General features: G+C 39.9%; 1 protein-coding gene across 2 annotated transcripts in view; it reads left to right on the forward strand.

The window, feature by feature from the left end:
- The window catches only part of Pdss2 (decaprenyl diphosphate synthase subunit 2), a 207040-nt gene that overhangs the window by 150197 nt on the left and 29253 nt on the right, over positions 1 to 27590 (forward strand). The window contains exons 5-7 of one of the 2 annotated variants that reach the window (XM_070010094.1): positions 11638 to 11811; positions 13567 to 13698; positions 25306 to 25338. In XM_070010094.1, coding sequence (XP_069866195.1) covers positions 11638 to 11811; positions 13567 to 13698; positions 25306 to 25338 — 339 coding nt within the window. The remainder of the gene's footprint in view (positions 1 to 11637; positions 11812 to 13566; positions 13699 to 25305; positions 25339 to 27590) is intronic. The other variant, XM_070010095.1, reaches the window with a different exon arrangement.

Here is a 27590-nt window from a genome sequence, read left to right on the forward strand (position 1 = left end):
CTACTCTAGAAACACTCCCTATGTCAGTATCCCTTTAAAACTGAGTCACCATGAGCTGGGTGCTGATGGCTTTTATGCCTCTAATCCTAGCTACTCAGGAGGCTAAGATCTGAGGATCGTGGGTCAAAGCTCGCCTGGGCAGGAAAGTCCATGAGACTTATCTCCAATAAACCACCAGAAAACCAGAAGTGGGGCTGTGGCTCAAGTGGTAGAGCACTTGCCTTGAGCTGAAGAGCTGAGGGACAGCTCGCAGGCCCAGAGTTCAAGTCCCACAACCAGCCAAAAAAATAAAAGAGACGAACTGAGTCACCATGCTGTGAGAAGCCTCCTGGAGACTCCAGTTTAGGTCCTGGGGTCCTTAGTCCTAGATGGGGCTGACTGATGATAAGTGACTAAGCCCACCACAATTAAGTTCTTCACACCCCAGCCAGTCAAATCATGCCTAGCCTTTGGAATTATCCCTAGTTTTTCTAATCTTCCCAACTTTCCCTCAGACATCTTGGAGCTGAAATATGCCATCTTCAGAGTGCCTTGTCTAAATTGCTAACTCACCAAATATTTGGGAAGAGTAAAATGGTGGTTTTATGACACTAATTTTAAATAAAATAAATCATTGGTCATTTGTTAAGTTCTAAATTCTTCTAGAGAAGGTAGGTGTATTAGCCATCTTGGGTCATCATAAACAACAGAACTTTATTTTCTGTCAGTTCTAGGTCACAAATCTAGGTCACAAATTGGTTCCAGTCAATTTCATTTCTGGTGAAGGTTCTCTTCCTGACATGAAGGAGGTATCTTCTAACTGTGCAATAATAAAGAACCAGAGAATACTTTTTATCTAATAGCAGTTTAGGACACTAGATAACTATGTCTTACCGAGACTGACTAGTCTTGAGAGGAAACGACTCTCCCTGCTACCTGGATCTCTCTCTCAGGAGCTCTCTGCAGACTGCTCTTACAACTCATTGGATAAAGTCAGAACGCAAACCCATCTATTGCTTAATAATTGGCGGAAGTGAATACCTGAGGAAGGGAAAACTTTTTCTTTTTAGTTGGAAGGAAGGGAATGAGAGAGTTGAACAAACTGGGTATACTTCAAAATGCATAGGGTGGAATATCATGGAAATGTGCAGTTTTGTGTGTGCTTATTATATGCTAAGAGAACAGTCCTTTTCACAGTAAGGAAGAATCTTGGTTCCTTTCTGAGCAGCTCATATTTTCATTCTCAGTCCCCACACACAGCTGCCAGTTACTGCATCTCTGCTCAGCTAAAGCACAGCATTCAGCCTTTCTAATTTGCACATGTAATCATATTCTTTCCTATTGAAAGGTTCCCGAGCACATAAATGATAAGATATCAAACTCCAGGTCTCTTACTCACCTGACTAATCCCACTTTTTTTTTACCTGCATCTCCCAGTGTGTGTTTTCATCTATGTAGAACTAATATTGGTGTCCCAAAGTCATATCAGCCTTATCTTTGTGGTTAATTCCAGTTGACTACTCAAAACCAGAGCCAGCTAACAGTCCTGCCATGAAAGCCTTTTGTTACCTTTCTTTGATAGATGTTTACTTCCTTCTCTGCTTTATAATCATTTATTATTTCTCTCCTGCTAAACTCTTTTTAAAGATCAAGGAGTAATGCCTATTTCTCAGATTCACAACACTTAGCATATAATAAGCACACTCAAAAATGCACATTTACATGATATTCCATGCTCAAACCCACCCCGTGCATTTTTTTTTTTTTTTTGGTCAGTCGTGGGGCTTAAACTCTGGGTATGAGTGCTGTCCCTCAGCTCTTCAGCTCAAGGCAAGCGCTCTCTACCACTTGAGCTACAGCACCACTTCAGTTTTCTGAGTGGTTTATTGGAAATAAGAGTTTCACGGACTTTCCTGCCCAGGCTGGCTTTGAACCAAGATCCTCAGATCTAAGCCTCCTGAGTAGCTAGGATTACAGGTGCACCACCCCATGCATTTTGAAGCACAGGTTTCTCTTTGATGGTACCCAGTCTAAGACTCATTGCTGCCCTCTAGATGGTCAAAGCCTCCCCCAGCCCAGATATAAACCTATTAGTTCTGGGGTCTGTGCTAGTTTTTCCTCCTCCATCCCCACTCTAGACTTGTATGATTGTTCCCATATATTTTAGGAAGAATTGATTTAATGGAAAGTCAGGAAGGAAGTGGCCAGCTCTAGACCAAAGGATTCCTAAAATTTTAAATTCCTTAGAAACCTATCTAACTTGTTAATTACTATGCATTAAATAGAAACAGTTTTGATAGTACTAGAGTTTGAACTTACAGCCTCACACTTGCTAGTGAGGTTCTCTATCACTGGGCCATGCTTCCAGCCCTTGTTTGTACTGCATGTTTGTTTGTTTTGCCAATGCCAAAGTTTGAACTCAGAATCTCACATTTTCTTGGCTTATTTGTTGAGCTGGCACACTACCACCTGAACCATGTTTCCAACCCTTTTTGCTGATTTATTTATTTACTTATTTATTCATTGCTAGTCCTAGGGCTTAAACTCAGGGTCTGGGCACTGTTCCTGAGCTGCTTTTGCTCAAGGCTAACTTCTACCACTTGAGCCACAGCACCACTTCTGGCTTTTTCTGTTTATGTGGAACTGAAGAATGGAACACAGGGCATGAATCATGCATGCTCAGCAAGTAATAAACCACTAAGCCACATTCCAAGCCTTGCTGATTTTTTTTTTTAATAAAGTTTTGAAGATTTTTCTCTAGGCTGCCTTCAAACCACAGTCCTATGGATCTCAGCTTCCTGAGTAGCTAAGGTTATAGGCATAAGCCACCAGTGATTGATTTTTTTTTCCCCCAGTCGTGGGGCCTGAACTCGGCACTGCCCCTCAGCTCTTCAACTCAAGATTAACACTCTACCACTTGAGCCATAGCGGCACTTCCGGCTTTTTCTGCTTATGTGGTGCTGAGGAATCAAACCCAGGGCCTCATGCGTGCAAGGCAAGCACTCTACCACTGAGCCACCTTCCCAGCCCCCTGTGATTAATTTTTGAGAAAGGATTTCACTTCCTTTCTGGGTTTCCCATCTTAGCTTGGATGACACATGTATGCCACTTTTCCCAGCTATGCATTGAGAAGTGGGGCAGTCTCTTGAACTTTACTGGCCAGACTGGCATTAAACCACTCCCCTATCATTCTCATCCTCTAAGGTAGTTAGGATTACTGACATGAGCCACTGGTGACTGACTTGAATAAAAACAACTTTTAAATACACACTTATCAAATCTTACCAGTTTATCTTCTATGATTTATACAGATGTAAAGCTTCTAGGTACCTACTTTACTAGCTCCCATGTAACTGGAATATAAATCAAAGCAAATTATTTCATCTTATTAGTTGACATTTTTCAAATACTATATACTTACACTCCCTTGAGATTCCTGAAAACAACCCTTTGATATTTTAGGGCCTGGACACTGTCCCAGTGCTTCTTTTGCCCAAAGCTAGTGCTCTACCATTTGAGCCATGGCCCCATTTCTGGATTTTTTTGTTAGTTTGTCAAAGATAAGAGTTTCATGGATTTTACTGCCCAAGCTAGATTTGAACCAAGATTCTCAGATCTCAGCCTCCTGAGTGGCTAGGATTTTAAGTGTGAAACACCAGCACCTGGCCTTTTTTTTTTTTTTTTTTTTTTTTTGTGAGGGGCCTGAGCTCTGGACCTGGGTACTGTTCCTCAGCTCTTTAGCTCAAGGCTAGCGATCTACCACTTGAGCCACAGCGCCACTTCCAGCTTTTTCGGCTTATATGGTCCTGAGGAATCGAACCCATAGCCTCATACATGCAAGGCAAGCACTCTACCACTGAGCCACTTTCCCAGCCCCATCATTCATTTTTATATACAGCTTACTAGTACATTTCATCCATTTTTTTGTTTGTGTGTGGCAGAACTGAAGTTTCCTGCTTACTGGGTTTGCTTGTTTGGATGGCATTCTACCACTTGACTCATATCTCAGGGCTTGCATTTTACTGATTATTTTGGAGATGGAATCTTGTAGGTGTTTCTGATTGGACTGGCTTTGAACCACAATTCTCTGGATCCAAGTTTCCTAAGTAGGTAGAATTATAGACATGAGCCACTAGTGCCCATCCCTCTATTTGTATTATGTATTAAACAAATCAAAGTAATAACTATACATCTGAGATTCATCTTTACCATTTACTAGATGAATCTGAGATTCATCTTTACCATTTACTAGTGTTGGTCAAAATACATTCTTTTTTTTTTGGGTCCGGTCATGGGGCCTGAACTCTGGGCCTGGGCACTGTCCTTCAGCTCTTCCGCTCAAGGCTAGCACTCTACCACTTGAGCTACAGCGCCACTTCTGGCTTTTTTCTTTTTGCTTATGTGGTGCTGAGGAATTGAACCCAGGGCCTCAGGCATGCAAGGCAAGCGCTCTACCACTGAGCCACCTTCCCAGCCCCATCAAAATACATTCTTGAGATGGGTGCCAATGCTTTATGCCTCTAATGCTGTCTATTCAGGAGGCTGAGTTCTGAGCCAGCCCAGGCAGGAAAGTCTGCCCAGTTAACCAGAATAAAGCTAGAAGTAGAGCTGTGGCTCAAGTGGTAGAATGCTAGCCTTGAGTGGAAAAAAAAAAACCTAAAGGACAGTGCCCAGTCTCAAGTTCAAGCCTCAGTGCCAGAGCACATATACATATATATATACATATATATATATATATATATATATAGAGAGAGAGAGAGAGAGAGAGAGAGAGAGAGAGAGAGTCCTCCTTACCTATTAAATGAGAATAATGCTACTTCCTAAAATTTTGGAGGACTAATATAATAAATGTCATCATGTAGTTAACTCCCAGGAAATATTAAATTCCACTCTTCTCACCCATAACTGTAGAAACTTATTGAAAACTTCCTATACTTTACCATTTTTCTCTTAATGAATCTGATAAACTGTTTTGGCTGTCTTATTTAACTTCTCAGAATAGTTAAGAAAGGCAATTCAAAACAAACATTTAAAATAGTTAAATGTAACATTAGAGAAGTCTAATCATTTAGACTTCTAAATGTAACCTCAAATTGACTATTTGAGGTTACATTTATAAGCATAGTGTAAATCTGAAATAGCATGAAAATAGGAAATATTTGTCATGTTGTGTGTGTGTGTGTGTCTTTTGTCTTTGTGTGTTGTTAGAGAGCAACATCATCTACTACTTAGTATGTCTCTAACCTTTGCATACTTTTTTTAAAGTTATTTTAATTCCATTGAGAGCTAGTGTCAGAGTTTCCAGAATCCCTCCCTTCTGACCATGTGAAAGGTAGCAGTTTGATCTAATAGATTCTGGCTAGACTTTGACATCTTTCCAAGCCAGATTAGTTTGTCTTTGTTCTATGGTGATAGACCTGACCTTAATTCCTGGACAGCCAGGAATTGTGTATATATGTGTACAAATGTATCACTTCAGTGAGCAAAGCAACCCAAAGAATATGTCTCCAGACAAAAAAGTAGCTAAACCATATGTTCTAAGTAAGACTACCACTGACCCTGTTCATCACCTTTATAATAACAATTTTTTTTAAAGACTACCAGTGACACTGTCAGGCAAACATCCTCTTACATAAAGCTTTGGGGATTTCTTTTGTGGTAGTTGGCCTCAAACCAGGTGAGGTTGAAGTGGGGCCTCAACTCAGGTCCTGGGTGCTGCCCCTGAGATCTTTTGCTCCTGGCTAGGGTTCTACCACTTGCGCCACAGCGCCACTATTGGTTTGTTTTGGTTTTTTGTTTTTTCTTTTTGTCAGTCATGGGGCTTGAACTCTGGGCCTGGGCACTGTCCCTCAGCTCTTCAGCTCAAGGCAAGTGCTCTACCACTTGAACCACAGCGCCACTTCCAGTTTTCTGGTGGTTTATTAGAGATAAGAGTCTCACGGACTTTTCTGCCCAGGCTGGCTTTGAACTAAGATCCTTGGATCTCAGCCTCCTGAGTAGCTAGGATTACAGGTGTGACCCACCAGCACCCAGCACTTCCGATTGGAAATAAGAGTCTGGGAGCCGGGCGCTAGTGGCTCACGCCTGTAATCCTAGCTACTCAGGAGGCTGAGATCTGAGGATGGCGGTTTAAAGCCAGCCCGGGCAGGAGAGACCGTGAGACTCCTATCTCCAATAAACCACCAGAAAACCGGAAGTGGCGCTGTAGCTCAAGTGGTAGAGCGCTCGCCTTGAGCTGAGGGACAGTGCCCAGGCCCAGAGTTCAAGCCCCACAACCGACCAAAAAAAAAAAAAAAAGAGTCTGGGGACTTGTCTCTGGACTGGCTTCGAAACTTGATCCTCAGATCAGCCTCCCTCTTGATTATAGATGTAAGCCACGGGCATGGCAGGGGAAGTGGGGGGAATCTTTTCCTGTTATTTGAACCAGCCTTACTCAAACATAAAAGGTCATTAAACAATTAGTTGGATGCTGATGGCTCACACCTGTAATCCTCGCTAGTCAAGCGGCTGAGATCTGAGAATTATGGTTCGAAGCCAGCCTGTTCAGGAAAGTCCAGGAGATTCTTTAATTAACCAGACGTGACACTGTAGCTCAAAATAGTAGAATGCTAGCCTTGATCACAAAAGCCCAGAGACAGCTCCCAGGCCCTAAATTCTGATGAAAAAGAAAAAGAAAAAGAAAATCTGTTGTAAAAGTTGAACGTAAAGCCAGGTATGGTGGAGCATGCCAGTTACCCTGCCATGCATTTGAGCATCATTCTGACTATATTTACTCACTTCACGCTCATTCTACATATTGGATATATAAGGATACTGGTTTATAATGTCACTGTCATACTTGTTTCCTGATGTTTTAGAATTGTGTGTTAACTTGTGCTTTTAAATAGAATGCTCATGTACGTGGCAAGTTGGTACAAATGAATAGAGGGATTTTGTTTCATTAATAAGTTCACAGCAGTAATAACAGTGTTCAGGGAATAACATTTCTGCTTTATTTAGGAACAGAATTATTAACTTACAGTCCAATTAACTTATGGAAGTAGATTTCAAGGGACTATAAATTGTTTCTTGGTTATCTGAATTCCTAGTACTTCTAGTGATCACATTATTTGCATAATTTAAAATATACAAATGAATTGTAAAATTGTAAGAAATAAATAATGAACAAAATTAAATCCTTGATAATTGGAGATCCTGCTATTCTGAAATCTATGTATACTATATGTTAATATTGTATATTTATTATATGTTTATCTGTATGGATATATGTGTATGTGTGTATATGTTTGTAGGAGTCACTGTCACTGTCCAGAGAGTAAATATCTTGATGACAGACTTTTTATTAATCTTTATATCTGTATTGCTTGTAAATAGCCTGACCTATGATAGAATCTCAATTATTTGAGTATGAGTATATGAGGATGGTATATTCACCACAAAAAGTTTGAGTCATATAAAAATTTTTAATGTTCAAGCGGTTGAGATTTTAAAATGCAAAATATTTTGCCTGACTTAAATAACTATAATCCCTCTGTACATCATCTTTATAATAACAATTAAAACATTATAAAAAAAGTATAAAATGTTATCCTCATTAGTCTTTTTCCTTTTTTAACAACTTTATTAAGATGTAATATGCATGTAAAATTCATTCACATCAGGCTGGGAAGAGTGGTAGAGAGCACTTGCCTTGTATGCCTGAGGCCCTGGGTTCCATTCCTCAGCACCACATAAGCAAAAAGAAAAAAGCCAGAAGTGGCGCTATAGCTCAAGTGGTAGAGCGCTAGCCTTGAGCTGAAGAGCTGAGGGACAGCGCCCAGGCCCAGAGTTCAGGCCCAACGACCGGACCCAAAAAAAAAAAATTCACCCACATCCAGTATGTAATTCAGTAATTTCCGTAACTATTAAATAAATGATACATCTATCACCACAAATCAGTTTTAGAATATTTTCACATCTACCTCTATAAGGCTTCTCATGCCCATTGCATTTTCACACCTTCAGCCTTGGGCAGCCAGTAACCTACTTTTGCACAGAGTATGTGATCTCTTGTTATCTAGCTTCTTTCACTTAGCCAGTGTTTTTTAAGTCCTCTGTGGCATAGTATGTATCAGGAGTTTTATTCATTTTCTTGCAGAATACTATGGAACTGTATAGTATATTTTATTTTAAAATAAAAAAACACAACTACTCAATACATGCAATGGAGAAACATTGGTTCTTTTGATTTACCAAACATTTGTTGAATTTTAAAAAAGCCTGAATGATTAAAAAAATGTAACAATGACCAAAAGGAACCTTTGGGAAAATATATGTAATCAGTTGTACAACTCAGAAGGAATTAAGTACTCTGTTGAAATATGAATACGACAATGTTTGTCAGAAGAAAAATAAAGTATTTGAGAAAATTCCTCAAAGAAGTGGTATTCATCCTGGATATATTCAATTTACTAGACAAGGAATGTGAGGAAATATCACTTCCTTTGAAGAGAATAAATTTTTAAATTCATATAAGTGCATATTTTATTTTAAAAAAAAACAAGCAATTGTCCTGTGTAACAGAAAAGCAGTTCTCATAGGATATACATTAGGCAGGAGAGAGGGCTCACTACATACAATCAAAAGAAAGGACTTAGATACTATGTATACAGTTTTATCTTAATTTTAAGGGCAACTGAGTGGCATTAAAAGAAAATGATTAGCAGGCATTCTTGTAATCCTAGCTACCAAGGCTGAGACATGAGGATCATGGTTCACACCTCTATAGACAAGGAAGTCCATGAGACTTTTTGTTTTTTTTTTTTTTGATCGGTTGTGGACTCTGAACTCGAGCTGGGCGCTGTCCCTCAGCAAAAAGCTCAAAGCTAGCTCTCTATCACTTGAGCCACAGTGCGACTTCTGGCTTTTCTGCTTATGTGGTGCTGAGGAATCCAACCCAGGGCCTTATGCATGCAAGGCAAGCACTCTACCACTAAGCCACCTTCCCAGCCCAAAATTAAGTCCCTGGCTTGGAATTTGCACCTTTTTCCCCCCAGTCATGGGGCTTGAACTCTGGGCCTGAGCACTGTCCCTCATCTCTTCAGCTCAATCAAGATAAGCCCTCTATCACTTGAGCCACTGTACCACTTCTGTCCATGAGCCTCTTATCTGCAATTAACCACAAAAATCCAGAAGTAACTCTGTAGCTCAAATGCTACAACACTGACTTTGATCACAAAAGCTCAGAGAGACAGTACCCAAGGCCAGAGTTAAAGCACCAGGACCAACAAAAAAAGAAAAAAAGAGAGAATTATTTCAGTTCTTTATTATGACCAAGTTAGGAAATACAGAAGAAAAATGAAAGAGAAGAGATATATCAAAGAAAGATAACAGGTAAATAATTACCAATCCCTGCAGGACTGTCTCTAAAACTCTTACCCCTACTAAACCACACGCACGCACGCACGCACGCACGCACGCGTGCACCAGAAGTGGAGCTGTGACTCAAGTGGTACAGTTCTAGCCTTGAACAAAAAAGCTCAGGGACAGTGTCCATGTCCTGAGTTCAAGCCACAGGACCAGAACAAAAATTTTACAAAAAAGAAGTGCTTGTTTTCATGGAGCTTATACTCTAGTGAAGGAAAGAGATGACAAGTCATTAAACAAATATGTTTATATTTGTTTTTATATATATATACACACACACAAGGATTCTAGTAGATCAAAGAAAAATGTTTAAAGCAAAGTAAGAAGAAAAATAATAGGAGAGAGAGGCAGATTATTAAAGATGAACTGAATTTTGAACAGACACCAGAAAGCTATGAGAAATCCAGCCATGCAAACCTCAGAGGGGGCATCTGCCAGTGAAGACAGCAAGTTCTGGGGGCCTTAGGGAGGAAACACCTGGAATATTTTGAGAAACATCCTGGAGGCCTTGTGGGTCTTGGCATGTGGATGAACAAGAGATATAACCTTGTTCATGTTCCATTTCATATGTGTGTGATTTGTAAGATTAATTCCCAGATGGGTGATTACTGGATCACAGGACTAATACATTTACAATTTTGATAACTGTGACAAAAATCTCTACCTACTTTCTACTTTTTATTTCTTCCCAACCATACCCACTAAGAATTAAGCTTTGGGAAAGTGACATCTTTGTTCCTGGTCAGAAGCCGCAAACTCAAGATGGTGGAAGGCTCTAGAGGAAAATCTACTTTCTTGTCTCTCTGGTTTTCACTTTCATTTCTTAGCTCATAGTCTTACCCTCCACCTGCAAATCTAGCAACATGATACCTGTCCATTTCTCTCCTGCCAGTTTGCCACCTCTTATAAAGGCCCTTCTGATTACATTTTTCCCACCCTGTTAATCTTTCATCTTAAAATCCTAAAATAATCCTGATAAACTGCTCTCATTTCAACACCCTGAATTTAACCATATCTTCAAAGTCCCCTTTGCTGGGCTGGGAAGGTGGCTCAGTGGTAGAGTGCTTGTCTTGCATTCATGAGGCCCTGGGTTCGATTCCTCAGCACCACATAAGCAGAAAAAAACCGGAAGTGAAACTGTGGCTCAAGTGGTGGAGTGCTAGCCTTGAGCTGAAAAGCTGAGGGACAGCGCCCAGGCTCAGAGTTCAGGCCCCACGACAGGCAAAAAAAAAAAAAAAAAAAAAAAAAAAGTCCCCTTTGCTATGTAAGATAGATCTTTCTAAACAATGGAACTAGCTCCTTATAGTAAAGTCTAAATTTTCCCTAAAATAATTAAATTCCTGAACGTAGCTTGGTTTCTTTCTAGACTTTCTAGTTAGAAATGCTGATAAGTTTCTATTTGTTGTCTTGTCTAAAGGTCACTTTTTTTTTTTTTAATATAGGCTCTCAGTGTTTATCCCAGGCTGGCCCAAGCTGTTCCAGCTTAGTGGGAGAGTGCTTGTCTACCATGTGCAAAGCCTGAGTACAATTCCCAGTAATGTAAAACAATAATAATAATTGCACTCATTTCTCTTCACTTTTTTGATGTGGCTACCAAAAAATGTTATACTGCACATGTGGCTTATCTCTATTACACAGAAATAGTCTAGAGGTAATAGATAGTATAAATTTACATACAAATACCATAATGATTTTCATATTTTAAAAAGATAAGATTCAATAATAAAGGACATCTCCCTGATGTCCTTTTTTTATCAGAATATACTTTGCCAAATTCTGTATCTAATATTCTGCATTATAACAAGTGGCCCTCTCTAACCTTTCTGTTTACAGAAAGAGATGCGGTTCCTTCATTTTGACATTTTCACATAAGTTAAACACTATGTTTCTTGAGTTTGGGAATATCATGCAGTAGCTTGCAAGAACTGATGTGACTATAGGTGAAATTAATATAAAGGTCTAAGTTTCTACTCTTTTGCCTATTATACAGAATACAATTTAATAGAAATTCCCCAGCTCAAAATAAAATATGATTTAACAATTCTTTTTAATTTTCTCCATTGCCCTAAAAAAGCAACCTCCGTCTGTGCTCATTGTTTTTAGACAGGGACAGGATCTGCATCTTTTAATTCTGCCTTGTTACACTAGCTCATTTTGAATAATTCTTTTCTTAACTCTTACTCTTCAAAAACAGAAACAATTAAATTAGTCCTAAAGCTTTTTTTTAAATCTTGGCTTTTGTTACATTTTTAGGAAAATTATATCACAGATGATATTGGAATATCAACTTGGAAGGAGCAGACTTTTCTCTCTCATGGTGCCTTACTAGCAAAGAGCTGCCAAGCTGCGATGGAATTAGCAAAGCATGATGCTGAGGTTCAGGATATGGCATTTCAGTATGGGAAACACATGGCCATGAGTCACAAGGTACTTACCCACCCTTTTTCTTTGCATACTTAAATTGCCAAAATGAAACACAAGAACTCTTTGCCATTTAATAAGTTGCTGTTAGGTCTCCAAAAAAAAGAAAGTTTATGTGTGTTTAAAATCTGTCAATCATAGATGGTGATTGTTATATAAAATGGTGTGATTGGTAAGTACTATGTAATTTTGTTAGAAAACGTCAGTTTACTTAAGTTATATTTAGATGATATCTGTTCTGACCACCTGAAACAATTTTTGAGAGAACTCTTACAAATCATTAAATAACATGTAATATTGCTACTTTCAGAATGGGAGAATATTTGATATTTTTGCTACAATTTTATTATAGCTCCTAATGTAAAACAAATCATGGAAAGTTAATGAAATATAGACACATATTTAATAAAATTGAAAATTTTAAGCCAAATATAGCTACACATATCCATGAGTCAGAAGGACCACAAGTTCTAAGCCAGCCTGGGCTATACTTTAGGACCCTTTCTCAAAAATTCAAACAACCAACCAAAACAAACAAACAAAAAAATCCTACTATTCAATGACATGTGAAATATAAATATCCCAAAATTAATTGCTATTGTTACTTCTCTATATATGTAATTTCTAAATTTTGTTTACTATTTATTTTTCAAATGTTACCTGAACAGCTCATATGAGTCAAGAAAAATACGCATACAGTATCTCTAAATGAAGCTTTTGCGTATTTTATTGAATCCTAGATTCATGTACTTAGTAATTTTACTAACTCTTTAAATCCTTATCTTTAATTTAAAAATTAGCATGAAAGCTGCTACCAAATAAAAAAAGAATAGGGCTTAAAATATAATTGAGGGACTGGGAAGGTGGCTCAGTGGTAGAGTGCTTGTCTTGCATGCATGAGGCCTTGGGTTCGATTCCTCAGCACCACATAAGCAGAAAAAGCTAGAAGTGGTGCTATGGCTCAAGTGGTAGAGCGCTAGCCTTGAGCTGAAGAGCTGAAGGACAGTGCCCAGGCCCAGAGTTCAGGCACCATGACTGGCAAAAAAAAAAAAAAAAAAAAAAATTAAAATATAATTGAGTGAAACCAGGCACTGGTGGCTTATACCTATAGACCTAGTTACTCAGGAGGCTGAGATCTAAGGATCACAATTCAAAGCTAGCCCAGTAAGGAAAGTCTGTGAGTCTCTTATCTCCAGTTAACCAACAGAAAACTGGAAGTAGAGCTGTGGCTCAAAGTGATAGAGCTCCAGCCTTGAGGAAAAAAAAAAATTGCTCAAGAACAGTACCCAGGACTGGGGGGGGGGGGGGGGGGGGGGAGACCAATATTTGTAGCTCAAATGTGTTATAGCATTCATGTTTAACATGAATGAGGCCCTGAGTTAGAACCACAGGACCACAAAAGATAAATAGGTATGTAGGTAGACAGATAAATAGATGGATAGATAGATAGAGTATCTGAATGAATAAATAAGGAAAATTAATTATAAGGATTTTTTTTTTTTTTTTACGGTCGTGGGGCTTGAACTCTGGGTCTGAGCGCTGTCCCTCAGCTCTTCAGATCAAGGCAAGTGCTCTACCGCTTGAGCCACAGTGCCACTTCAAATTATAAGGAATTTTAAAGTTATTATTAATTATCTGAAATGTTCATATGCTTATTATAGTTTATCCAAAAACTGTGTAACTTGTGCTTTCTGAATGTTACTAAAGCATACCAGTTTATATATACATTTTATTGATACAACTAATAACTACCTCTTCCAGATAAATTCTGACCTTCAGCCATTTATTAAAGAAAAGAGCAGTGACTCCATGACTTTTAACTTAAACTCGGCTCCTGTAGTCTTACATCAGGAGTTTCTTGGAAGAGATTTGTGGATTAAGCAAATCAGAGAGGTAAAGTTATTCCTATTTTGGTACCTTTAGTTTTTAATTGATCCTAGAACACAGTTCATATTTTACAATGATTTGAAAACATAGATCAGCTATTTTCAACATGCATATAACAAGTAAAATTCTTTCTTTGTAATCTACTTATCTAATACATTATTAGGTAAAAGTTAGAGACTACATTATTATGTTTTTTTGTTATCTGAGTTCTTAGAATACTGCAGCACACACTAGTGCCTGTGGAGAATGCTAATTAATTCACATGATTTTTCTAAAGGCTTTTAGAAACTGGGCATGGTAATAGCGCTACCAGCACCACCCTTTAACTGACAACAATTTCCCATCTGTGGACTCCAGAGCAAGCTGCAGAATTCCAGGAGCTCCGTCTGTCAACTCTTTGAATTATTTTAAAATAAGCTTGGACCCTAGTGCTTGTTCTGAGACATTATCAAGGGGAAAAAAAGCATGCTGAAGTAGAACGGGTCAGGGGCTTAAATTGAGTTGATTTCCTATATTTTGGTGGGCATAGGAATAGCAGATATAAAGGAACTTTTTTAGTTTTCTTTAATTCAAAAACTCTGGTACAGAAAGTTCTTGAGTTTTTATTTAGAACCTCATTGAAGTTATTGTTGTAATTGCTTGGGTCACTCTGAGGTCTGGTGCCAGAAACTAGGCACAGCTAGTGATGGGGAAGGTAGAACAGCCTTCCCCATGCTTAGAGCAGAGAGCCTAGCACTTTCTCTCTTTCTCTCTCTCTCTCTCTCTCTCTCTCTCTCTCTCTCTCTCTTTCTCTCTCTCTCTCTCTCTCTCCCCCCTCCCCCTCTTTCTCCCTCCCCCTCTCTCCCTTACTTCCCCCCTCACTCTCCTCCCCCCTTTCTCCCTCCTCCCCCCTCACTGTTTTTCTTCTCTGTTGTGGGTCTTGAACTCTGGGCCTGGGCACTGTCCCTGAGCTCTTCAGGTCATGGTGAGCACTCTACCACTTGAGCACAGCACCACTTCTAGTTTTCTGGTGGTAAAATTGGAAATGAGTCTCACAGACTTTCCTGCCCAGGCTGGCTTTGAACCGAGATCCTCAGATAGATCTCAGCCTCCTGAGTAGCTAGGATTACAGACGTGAGCCACTGGCACTTGTCTACTTGTCTCTCTTTTGAACTGACTCTTAGAATGCTGGCATCCAGCTTGAATTTCCTAGTATTCACCAGGCAGATAACTAGAAGAGTCCAGGAGGTGACAGTTTGGGGGTCTCTCATTATGCATGCCTAGTCTAGGAGCAGACCTCCATAGGGAGACCCACCATTAAAAGCCCCACCCTGAAGATGACACGTAACAGAGGACCACAGAGCATTGAAAACTCCCAGGAAAGAACCAGTCAAAAGCAAACTGTTGTAAGGGAACTCATAGGAGTAGAGACCATGCAAGGAAGAAAGATATTTTCAGAAGTCCATTATACTGAACTAAGCAAAAATGCCAGGCTGGAGGTATGGCTTAAATGGTAAAGCACTAACCATGAGCCAGAAAACCCAATGAGGGCTTGAGGCCCTGAGTTCAAGCTCCAGTACCAGGACAAAAAATAAATAAAAGCAAAGGATCAGGTGCTGGTGGCTCATGCCTGTAATCCTAGCTACTCAGGAGGTTGTGATCCTTGAATCATGGTTCGAAGCCAGCGCGGGCATCTCCAATAATCTATCAAGGGAAAAAAAACCAGAAGCTTTTTTGAGTTGTGGCTCAAGTGGTAGAGCACTCACCTTAAGCAAAAGAAGCTCAGAGATAGCATCCAGGCCCTGAGTTCAAGCACCAGGACAAATAAGAATTTAAAACAGTGAATGTCGTGTGAAGTAGGTGTTAGCTGTAGTGAAAAAAATTTAAATGTACACTAAAGGAAATATAATCACAATACTCCATATGACAATATTTATGTAGCATAAAAATAGACATCTTAATATTTTTAAATAATTTGATTTTGATTAAATGATGCAAATACCATTTGGAATTAGGAAAGATATCCAATTTTATTCATAAAATTATTCATCAAAATTGCAAAAGCAGATTCATTAAGCCAGAATTGGAAGGAATTAAAACATTCCAGGAACATCTTAATAAGTTTCTAAGAAATACACACTAGGCTAGTTCACTATGGTTCACATTCTCTTGTATTTTCTCAGTAAATTCATCCTCATGTTTGATTTTTTCCTTTCCAAATTGTTAAAACTTGGCCTCATATTCAAGAATTTTTTTTCCTGGGATTAGAGGCGTGGTTCAGTTGGTAAATCACTAGCCAGTGAGTAAATATCAGGTACTGAGTTTGAGTTCCAGTCTCAGACCAAAAAAAGAAACAGCTTTTTTTCTAGTCTTAGTCCAAATTGAGCCTGTTAGCCTCTTGGCTCTGGAGAATGGCAGTCTCAACCTGAAGCACCACTAGATGCAGATGATGTATTTCCTTCTGTACCCTGAACTTTACTGACCTTTCATATATCCTCAAAGCACCTGGATCACATTGTGCTTATAGATGGCCAGGGAGCCGACATTATAGTTTTGCCACCACTTCCTGGGGAGAAGAAAGACATGGTCCCACACATATTCAAGGAGCCAGTAGAGTGGCTTTTTTGCCTTTTGCTACAATCTGAGGTCACAAAGGGATTAACATGGTGACCATCTGGCACAAGTTGAGCTCCCAAATACTGAATATTGATTTAACCTAAAGTGTGATTGAATGGGAGGAAGGCAGAAAAAAAATATTTGCTTATGAAAGAGATATAAATATTCCTTTCATGTAAGACCAATAGATAATATCCAAAATTTAAAAATCAAGGAAGAGTGATAGTTGAAAGTAAATAAAAAATAAAATAACTAAAGAGAAGGATCCTGGACTGAGAAGGTCTACAGATTGTTTTCTTATGTTAAAATCTTAAGTTAAAAAATATAACTTAAACCAGGCACCAGTTGATCACACCTGTAATTATTGCTACTCAGGAAGCTGAGATCAGAGGATACAAGTTCAAAGACAGCTTTGCTAAACAAATTTAAGACTCTTATCTCCAGTTAACCAGGAAAAAAAAGTAGAGATGGAGCTCAAGTGGTAAAACACCAGTCTAGAGCAAAAGCAAAAATAGACTAAGCTTAATTCCAGCTATTTCACAGGCAGAGATTTGGAGGATTATACTTCCAGGCCAACCCAGGCGAAATGTTAGCAATTAATAAGCTCAGTATAATAGTGTATACCTGTCTTTTTTGCTCAAGGCTGGGGCTCTACCACTTAAGCCACAGTTCCACTTCTGTCTTTTTTTTGGGGGGGTGGGGGTCCGGTCATGGGGCCTGGACGCTGTCCCTCAGCTCTTCAGCTCAAGGCTAGCGCTCTTCCACTTGAGCCACAGCGCCACTTCTGGCTTTTTTCTTTTTGCTTATGTGGTGCTGAGGAATTGAACCCAGGGCCTCTGGCATGCAAGGCAAGTGCTCTACCACTTAGCCACCTTCCTAGCCCCACTTCTGTCTTTTTCTGGATAGTTTGTTGGAGATGAGAATTTCACAAACTTTCCTGCCCAGGCTGGCTTTGAACTGCAATCCTCAGATCTCAGCCTCTTGAGTAGCTAGCCACTGGTGCCTGGCAGACATTGCTTTTTAATCCTAAAATTACTTGTAATTCTTCCTAAATTTTTTCCAAGTCATTTTTATTAACATTTATTGAACAAGGGAGGTTCTTATAACATGTCCACACAGTACATAATGTATCATAATTGACTGCACTCATCTATCATTTTCACTTATTGCAATCCCCTCTTCTTAAAACAATTTCAGCAGATTTCATTGTTCTATTTCCATTCTTACAAAAGCCTTTTATTTTTTTTTGGTCCTGTCGTGGGGCCTAAACTCTGGGCCTGCGCACTGTCCCTCAGTTCTTCAGCTCAAGGCTAGCGCTCTACCACTTGAGCCACAGCACCACTTCCGGCTTTTTTCTTTTTGCTTATGTGGTGCTGAGGAATTGAACCCAGGGCCTCAGGCATGCAAGGCAAGCGCTCTACCACTGAGCCACCTTCCCAGCCCCATTACAAAAGCCATTTTGACCCTATTCATCCCCTTACCCATTTTTTCAAGTCATTTACCCTCCTGAATATCTTCCCTTAGTTTTGAAGTTGATCATAAGATTAATAAGGATAATAGAAAATTCACTTTTCAGTTAATTCATAGTAATTCTAGTAAGGTCTTTTCCAGCTCTCAAATCTAAAAAACACATATCTTAGACAAGACATGCACTATAAGAAAAATACTGTTTCAAGCTTAAACCAGCTTTGACACTGAGAAATAGAAAAATCTTGCTCCTGTTGATGGAAGTCAACTATGATTTCTTGTTGCCACATGTAAAATTACTTCCTGCTCTGCCCAGAAAGGTTTGTGTCCCATCTAGTCTTGATTTCCTACATGGAGTGAAAATTATTGACTAGGCAAGGAAACAAGGATATCATGAACTCCTAAAACTTATTCAGCATTATTGTGACTCTAAGGAGGAAGAGCATCTACCACCTCATCTCCAATCCTCCCTGCAAAGATTCTATAACCCTCTTTCATTACATCTGGAGGCCACCCTCATAGGCATGTGCACACAGACACACACACACACACACACACACACACACACATGCATGCATGCATGCACACACACACGCACACTTACTCCTGAAGCAGTTTATGAACAACACAAGCCTGGATCCCAGAACACTGAAAAATACTTGTTGAACGTTGTCTCCATAGATCTCACTCTACTTAATTTTAAATTTAAATTTGTAGCTGCTAAAAAAATAACGATCAGATTAAAATACTGTTAGTGAATGGGTGATTCACCCTAGGGAGGTAAAGTCATTACTCAGTTGCATTTTGATTCCCGTAAAAGTAAGTGGAATCCTTCAGAGAACCCAGAGCTCTGACTCTCTCGGGGAGTCCACAGGCTGTTGCAGGTCAGCAAGCTTTATTTTTAATGATCCTGCTAGTTTTCTATTCCATTAGAAGTCACCCGAAGAAATAATTATGATTATATTTTCATGACTATTCTTAAAAGTACTGAAATGTCACTTAGCCTTGTAACATTCTGACATTGTCATAACCAACCATAAAATGCCTTAAGTTCACTGCATATTACCGTTGCTAAGCTATAACTCATTTGTCCCTAGATATCCTACTATTACTCTTTATTGAAAAGTGAAACAAAGATTTCTAGACAAGGCTAGTATGCATAAAAATAACACATGCAGGGGCTGGGAAGGTGGCTCAGTGGTAGTGCTTGCCTCGCATGCATGAGGCCCTGGGTTTGATTCCTCAACACCACAAAAGCAGAAAAGGCTGGAAGTGGTGCTGTGGCTTAAGTGGTAGAGCGCTAGCCTGGAACTGAAGAGCTGAGGAACAGCGCCCAGGCCCAGAGTTCAGGCTCCATGACTAACACACACACACACACACACACACACACACACACACACACACACACACACACACACACACACACACACACACACACAAATATAACACACACACACACACACATACACACACACATATATATGGCGGGTGGGGGAGGATGGGAAGGGATGGGGAGGGGAAACAAAGGAGGAGGCTACAATGCTTGATAAGAAATGTACTCATTATCTTACCCATGTAATTGTAACCCCTCTGTACAGTATTTTCACAATAAAAAAAATAACACATGCATTCTTTTTTTTCTTTTCTCTTTTTTTTTTTTAGGGGGGGGGTCCAGTTGTGGGGTCTGAACTCTGGGCCTGGGCACTCTCCCTCAGCTCTTCAGCTCAAGGCTAGCGCTCTACCACTTGAACCACAGTGCCACTTCCAGCTTTTTTGCTTTTTGCTTATGTGGTGCTGAGGAATCAAACCCAGGGCCTCAGGCATTCAAGATAAGTGCTCTACCACTGAGCCAACTTCCCAGCCCTTTTTTTTTTTTTTTTTTTTTTTTGTCAGTCATGGGACTTGATTTCTGGGCCTGGGCGCTGTCCCTCAGCTTTTCAGCTCAAGGCTAGCACTCTACCACTTGAGCCACTGTGCCACTGAGTGGTTTATTGGAGATAAGAGTCTCACAGACTTTCCTGCCCAGTCTGGCTTTGAACTGCAATCCTCAGATGTCAGCCTCCGGAGTAGCTAAGATTATAGGCGTGAGCCACCGGCGCCCAGCTAACACATGAATTCTTGAAAGAGAAAATGCATATGAAAAGAGCCCTCTCATGTACAATATACTTTGGCTTTTATTATTATTTTTAGTTATTACTAAAAGAATAATATTAGCATCATCCTCAACATTGAAGATATACATTGTGGACATTTGAAAGAACCATATGTATAGCTACAGACTATTAAATCTATGACATAACCCAAATATATCTCTGTGTGAGTGCATGTGTGTGTGCATGCGTACGCATGCGTGTGTGCGTACTGGTTGTGGGGTTTGCAGGGCCTGGGTGCTTTCCTGGGGATTTTAGCTCAAGGCTAGCACACTACCACTTGAGCCACAGCTCTACTTCCAGCTTCTTGGTGGTTAATTGAAAATGTGTCTCATGAACTTTCCTTCCAGATTAGTTGAATCCCAATTCTCAGATCTCAGCCTTCTGAGTAGCTAGGATTACAGGCATAAATCAATGGTGCCCAGCTTGAATTTTTCTTAAGATTTTTCTCTTGCACTTAAAGGGACAGAGTGTTTAGCTGCTATTTACATAACAATAAATTGCCCAAAACCTGCTTGTAATTTACTGAGGTAATAAGAGAAAGGAATAAATATGAAAGTACTGTAATTAATTCAGTAGAGAACTCAGAAGGAAGAGGATTTGAGTCTGGTGAGAGAAACAGAGAGAATTTATGAAGTACATGACATGTAACATAGTCCTTGAATGAAAAGGTCTTAATAGTAAAGATAAGAATTAGGGATGGGAAGAGACCTTCTTAGACAAAGGAAGCCACAAAAAGGGGATACATTTGGATATAGAGTATATTCAGAAACCAGGATTATCATTTGGCTGAAATGTGATAAACATGGGCACTGTAAGGAACAGATGCAGAAATAATAATGTATTTAAAAGACTTTTATTCAAACAAAATTAAGTACGGCAGTATTCACAATATACAAAAGGCAGAAATAGTCCAGTGTCCATCAGCTGATGAGTGAATAAACAAAGTGCAGTGTGTCCATACAATGGGATGTTATTAAAGGAAGTGAGGCATTGATATATGCTATACTCTTGAAAAGATGATGCCAAATTTAAAAAAAAAAACATACAAAAGGCCACATATTGGGCTGGGAAGGTGGCTCCATGGTAGAGCGCTTGCCTTGCATGCCTGAGGCCCTGGGTTCAATTCCTCAGCACCACATAAGCAAAAAGAAAAAAGCCGGAAGTGGTGCTGTGGCTCAAGTGTAGAGCGCTAGCCTTGAGCTGAAGAGCTGAGAGACAGCGCCCAGGCCCAGAGTTCAGGCCCCATGACCGGACCCAAAAAAAAACAAGGCCACATATTATGTGGCTATATTTTTATTAGGTATCCACAATAGGCAGTTCCAAAGAGAGATGTATCAGATATGTAGCTATTGGGGCTTACCAGGTAAGCTGTAAGGAAATGGAGAGTGATTGCATATAAGTATGGTTTTTCCTTTAGGGATATGAAAATTAGATGTACCACTGAGCCACCAATGCCTCCTACCCAAGTGTCCTATTGGGATGATAAATACTTGGAATTGATAGTGATAATGACTGCACAGCACTGTGAATGTACTAACTGCTACTGATGTATGCTCTTTAAGGTGATTAAAATGATTAATTTTATTTTACATGAATTTTACCTAAAGTTTTCCAAAAAAGACTAGATATTTACCTAAGAAAAATGAATGTGATTCAGAAAAAGTGAAAAAATAGTGACTGACAAAAAAAAAATTTATCCAGGCACACTGGTGGCTCACACCTATAATCCTAGCTACTCAGGAGGCTGAAATGTTAGGATCAGCCAGCCTGGGCAGGAAAGTCTGTAAAGTCTTATATATCCAATTTAGAGTGCTAGTCTTAAGCATAAGAACTAAGGCCCTATGTTCAAGTTCTAATACCAACACAAGAAAACATCGAGGAGGAAGATGACTCAAATTATTTTTTTAACCTGTTAAATAGAGATGGCCAGTTTCTAGCAATTTCTAGATTCCTGCTGTGAAATATTAGCTTTCTACATTTAGGAATGGTGTCTGCATCTCCAACACTATTTGGAAATTGGAAACAGCTCATTTATGTCATCCAGTCCCTCTTTGTTACCTAACAAAAAAAAGCATTTGTTTCTTAAAGTAAAAGACCACTCTTGCTCTTGCTGCTCTTTTCTTGCTCTCTCTGTTCTATTCTAGCACTCTCTCTGTTCTTTTCTTGCTCTCTCTCTTTCCCAGCCACGTGGAGTGCCAACCTTGCCTGGTCCCAGCAGGTCTACCCCTTACCTGAATACCACGTGAGTGCTACTGTTCTTACCCCTCTCTCTGCTCTTTTCTGGCTCTTTTCTCTCTCTTTCCTCTCTTCCCTGCTCTCTCTCATTCCCAGGCCTTTCCCAGCCAGGTGGAGTGCCACCCTTGCCTGGTCCCAGCAGGTCTACTAAATAAACCTACCCCTTACCTGAAAAAAAAAAAAAAAGACCATATTGCACATCTATTACTTACCAACAGGGAACCTGTCTGCCTGTGGACTGCAGAGACCAGTATATAAACCTTTGGAATTAATCCCTTTGTGCATCATCTCAATCACAGTGCTGGCCTTTCTTTGCTTTTGTACAAGATATTGTTTTACAGGAACACCATAGCCGTCTAAGGACACCTCCAGTGTCATAAGCACTGGCACACAGTCTTGTCTATTTTCACATTTTTAAAGATAAAACAAGGATCAAACCATACATTTTTCTATGAACTGCTAACGACTGGGAAAAATTACTTTCTCTTCTCATGACCTGGATTGACAAGAAGCACACCTACAGGAGGCAAAGAGATGAGTGAATCTCTTTTAAAGACCCTTGTAATGAAGCCTCTGGGGATTCGCAGTGTATGGCAGAATTTACAGTAGCTTCTGGAGATGAACTGTGTGGCAGGAAGAAATTCAGGGCTGTGGCTGTTGAAATATAGTCTGCATTTATTTTGTATCAGCCTATTTTGGGCCCTAGTGAGAAAGTTATTTTAATAATATCTTGCTCCACTAGAAATACATTTGTGACAGATGTCAGAAAAAGGGGAAAGTGACAGTACTATACATTCTCCATGAGACATAAAGAGCTCATACAGCTGTTTCTTTCCAGTCTTTAAAGTCACCACTGATGCACACTGAAACATAAATTGGAAAGGACATAAGATATAGACCAGACCAGTTATCCTTAAATGATAATCTCATGGGTAGGGGGTTGAGAATCTTGATTCTTCACAGGCTATTCCAGTGATTCCAAGGCAGACTGGCCAGTATCCAACAGGATGGTCCAATACTCTTACTTTATAAGCAAGGCAATAAGGGCCCATATAAAAGCCTTCAGATTCCATTTAAGAGCTGGTGCTTGTGACTCATACCTGTAATCCTAGCTACTCAGGAAGCTGAGATCTGTTCAGAGGCAGTCCAGGCAAGAAAATTCTTGAGATGTTTATCTCCAATTAACTATCAAAAAGTTAGAAGTGAAGCTGTGGTTCAAGTGGTAAAGTGCCAACCTTGAGTGAAAAAGCTAAGGAACAGCATTCAGGCCCTGAGTTCAAGGCCCAGTACTGGCATACATACACATACACAAATTGCCTAGAAGCAATTTTCTGGCTCCCAACATGTTCATCTCCCCAGAAAGTCTTGGAATGGTCACAATTAAGATTTTAGGGGGCTGAAATTGTGGCTCAAGTGGTATAGTGCCTGCTTAGCAATTGTGAGGTCTTGATCTCAATACTATCACAAAACAAAACAAAATCCAATGTACAAATCTTGATTAATTTGCTTAATTCTTGTTTGGGAAGAAAAGACATAAAAGATATTCTTGGGATAGTTAGGGGAATATGTATACAGGTTATATTTTAGGTGACATGGGATTATTATTAGTTTTTTAGTTGGACAATAGTCATGTGATTGTATATGAGATATACCCTATGTGTTGTAGACATGCTAAAGCATGTAAGGATGAAACATCATGATGTCTACACCTTCAAATCCTGTGAGGGAGTACATATCTGCTCATTATACTGTTTTGTTTTGTTTGTATGCTGGTTCTGAGGCTTGAACTCAGGGCCTACAAAGTATCATTTAGCTTATTTGCACAAGGATAGCTCTACCACTTGACCCACAATTCTACTTTTAGCTTTGTGGTAGCTAATTGGAGATTTTTTTTGGGGGGGTGGGGGTCCGGTTGTGCAGCTTGAACTCTGGGCCTGGGCGCTGTCCCTCAGCTCTTCAGCTCAAGGCTCTACCACTTGAGCCACAGAGCCACTTCTGGCTTTTTTTTCTTTTTGCTTATGTGGTGCTGAGGAATCAAACCCAAGGCCTCATGCATGCAAGGCAAGTGCCCTACCACTGAGCCACCTTTCCAGCCCCTAATTGTCTCCAATTATGCACATTTTTTTGTTTGTTTTGTTTTTTTTTTGTGTCCGGTCATGGGGCCTGAACTCTGGGCCTGAGTGCTGTCCCTCAGCTCTTCAACTCAAGGCTAGCGCTCTACCACTTGAGCCACAGTGCCACTTCCGGCTTTTTTTGCTTACGTGGTGCTGAGGAATCAAACCCAGGGCCTCAGGCATGCAAGGCAAGCGCTCTACCACTGAGCCAACTTCCCAGCCCCAATTACACACATTTCTGCCCAGGCTGACTTCAAACCACAATCCTTGGAGCTCAGTGCCCTGAGTAGCTAGGATTATAGACATGAGCCACTTATGCCTGGATGTACTATTCTTTTAACTTTTCTTTACTTTCAAAGTGTGTGTGTGTGTGTGTGTGTGTGTGTGTGTGTGTGTGTGTGTGTGTGTGTGTGTGTGTGTGTGTCTATAATGTGTATCTCTCTCTATGTGGATAAATCTCCAACATAAAGAAAAGTTGATAGCTGTGGATTTGATTCAAGCAAGGCCCCAAATTCAAAAAGAATAGTTGGAAGAGTTGTATGTGTCTGAGTGTTTGTGTGTGTGTGCATTTGCAGTCACATGCACATACATGTATTTGAGAGGGACCGTTGGGTATATGGATGTATATGTGTGTATTTCAATATATATTAACAAGCCGGCACCAGTGGTTTGTGCCTGTAATTCTAGCAACTCAGGAGGCTGAGAGCTAAGGATCGCAGTTCAAAGCCAGCCCTGTTCAAAGGCAGCCTGGGAAGGAAAATTCATGAGACTCTTATCTCCAATAAAACATCAGAAAACTGGAAGTAGCACTATGGCTCAAGAGGTAGAGTGCTTGTCTTGAACTGAAGAGCTGAGAGACAGAGCCCAGCTCCAGAGTTCAGGCCCCACGACCAACCCCCCCCCCCCCACCAAAAAAAATACACACACACACAACTAGTGGAGGGGAAAGAAAAGGAATGACAATTGAGTTTTATTCTTCAAGAAACAAGTTATTTAAATACTAAATAATTGTTCAAGAACTAACATTCATTTTATCTGTCAAATTTTAGGCTCACGAAAAAGGAAGATTAAACTATGCTAAGGTAAGTAGATTTTATGTAAACTATACAGTTTTACACATTTCAATTTGATGATTGATTTGTCTTTACATATGAAAAGTCAGAAGAGAATCATTACATTTAAAGCTAACAGACATTTCCTGTTAAGTAATAGACATCAGCAAATGGAATATATTCATTCAACAATGTATATGTTTATTAGTGAATGCCTATTTCACTCCAGACATTTTATTAAATATTAAGAATAAAAGAGTGAGCCAAACAAAGTCTTTCTTTTCAAGACATTTACAATCCACTGGGGAAAACAGATAAGTAAACAAAACTAAATAGATAATATGATATCAGGGCTTGGTTCTGGTGGCTTATGCCTGTAATCTTAGCTACTCAGGAGGTTGAGATCTGAGGTCCTGTTACTGCAGTAAATTCACTCTCATTCAGTAAGCTTACTCTCCTGTGCTAGGTAGGGCTGAGTAAGACAAGTTGGGCCTTCCAGTATTTCTTCCAGTAATTCTAATATAGTACGCTGGCTAAAACCTGCTATGGGACGTTAGCTCTCAGGGCGTTAGTCCAGCTGGCATACATACCTGAGTCATATTCTGTTTTTTCCTCAGGGACAAATGAACATTTACATTCTGTTTTTTCCTCAGGGACAAACGAACATTTACAAGTGTTTCCCATATATATAGTGCTTGGCTAAATGAATATGGTGACTATCTTAATTGTGCAACACTCATGAATATCCAGAGGGTGAACACACCTGTACCTGTACTCCAGAGACAGGGAAGAAGTATTACTCAGAAAGCCTCTACTGAGGCAGATACCAGAGGTCACACCTATAATCCTAGCTACTCAGGAGGCTGAAATCTAAGAATCTCAGTTCAAAGCCAGCCCAGGCAGCAAAGTCCTGATACTCTTTATTTCCACAAAAAAAAAAAAGCCAGAAAAGCTCTGTTGGCCAGAATGCTGGCAACAGGAAAACTCTTAACTCTCTTACTGACCTGGAACCATGCACTCTCTTGGCTGCCCAGAGGTGCACATCTCTGGATCACACTCTGTCCTAACTCTTTTTTTGTTCTATTGGCCTGAAATGCATCTGTCCTTTGTTCTACCTCCCTACTAACCATCTCCCACACAGAGCAGTATACTTGTTATAGCCAATCATCAAGCCTACATCACAGAATTCTCACTCAGTTTGTAGTGTACATCAGAGTTCACCTTTAGTGTTTTGCTTCTGGTCCTTTTTATTTATTCTCTCTCCTTTTACTTTCACTGTCATCCCACCGGTCAACTGTGTGAGGAACTGCATTCGCTTCTGAACCCCTATGTTCCACGACAACATTAAACTAGGCTGCATCCTCCTTTTAGTTTACCATCCTTTGTTTTCCTCCCTTTTCAGCGCTCAGGACCAGCCTCGTCATCTGAACCAATGAAAATTCTACTGCTTGGTCTCCCTGCCTCTCCCATAGATAAATTACCAGAAAGAATATCTATCTAAACCACAGGTCTGACAGTTTTCTTGTCCAGCCTCAAACCTTTCATTGGCCCCTTGTTGTCTACAAGGCATTCAAAGCTTGTTATGTTGACATTTATGGGCTACACAATAATTTCCCTGAGGGACTGCCCAGCTTCATCTCTTACCCTGTACTACAGCAGTACAAAATTAAGGAAAGCATGGTTTTACTTTTCTGTCTTGGTGGTACTGGCATTTGAACTTAGGGCCTCAGGCTTACTGAGCAATTGCTGTGCCATTTGAGCCACACCTAGAGCCCCTCTTTTCTGTCTTGACTCTTGCTATCTTCTCTGCTTTCAAGGTTCTTCTCCTTTTTTCTAGAACCCTCTACTAACCCTGTAGTAAAGAGTAATTTACCATCTTGTATAGGGAATCTGGTTGCTCAGACTGGATCAGATGCTTTCCTCAATTTTTTTTTTTTGTTGTTGGTTGTAGGACCTAAACTCTGGTCTGGGCACTGTCCCTCAGCTCTTCAGCTCAGGGCTAGTACCCTACCACTTGAGCCACAGCATCACTTCCGGCCTTTTCTGCTTATGTGGTGCTGAGGAATCAAACCCAGGGCCTTATGCATGCAAGGCAAGCACTCTACCACTGAGCCACCTTCCCAGCCCTCAATTTTCTTAATACAGTCTCAGTCATTGCTACTTCTCTTGTATCACAGTGCTCCATTATGATGCAGATCAAAGTCTATTGTTATTATTACTATTACCATTACTATTATTATGTAGTTGTACAAAAGGTTTACAATTCTGTAAGTCAGATCATG

This window comes from Dipodomys merriami, unplaced genomic scaffold, assembly GCF_024711535.1.
Source record: "Dipodomys merriami isolate MVZ:Mamm:240054 unplaced genomic scaffold, mDipMer1.0.p SCAF_8, whole genome shotgun sequence".
Lineage (NCBI taxonomy): Eukaryota > Metazoa > Chordata > Mammalia > Rodentia > Heteromyidae > Dipodomys > Dipodomys merriami.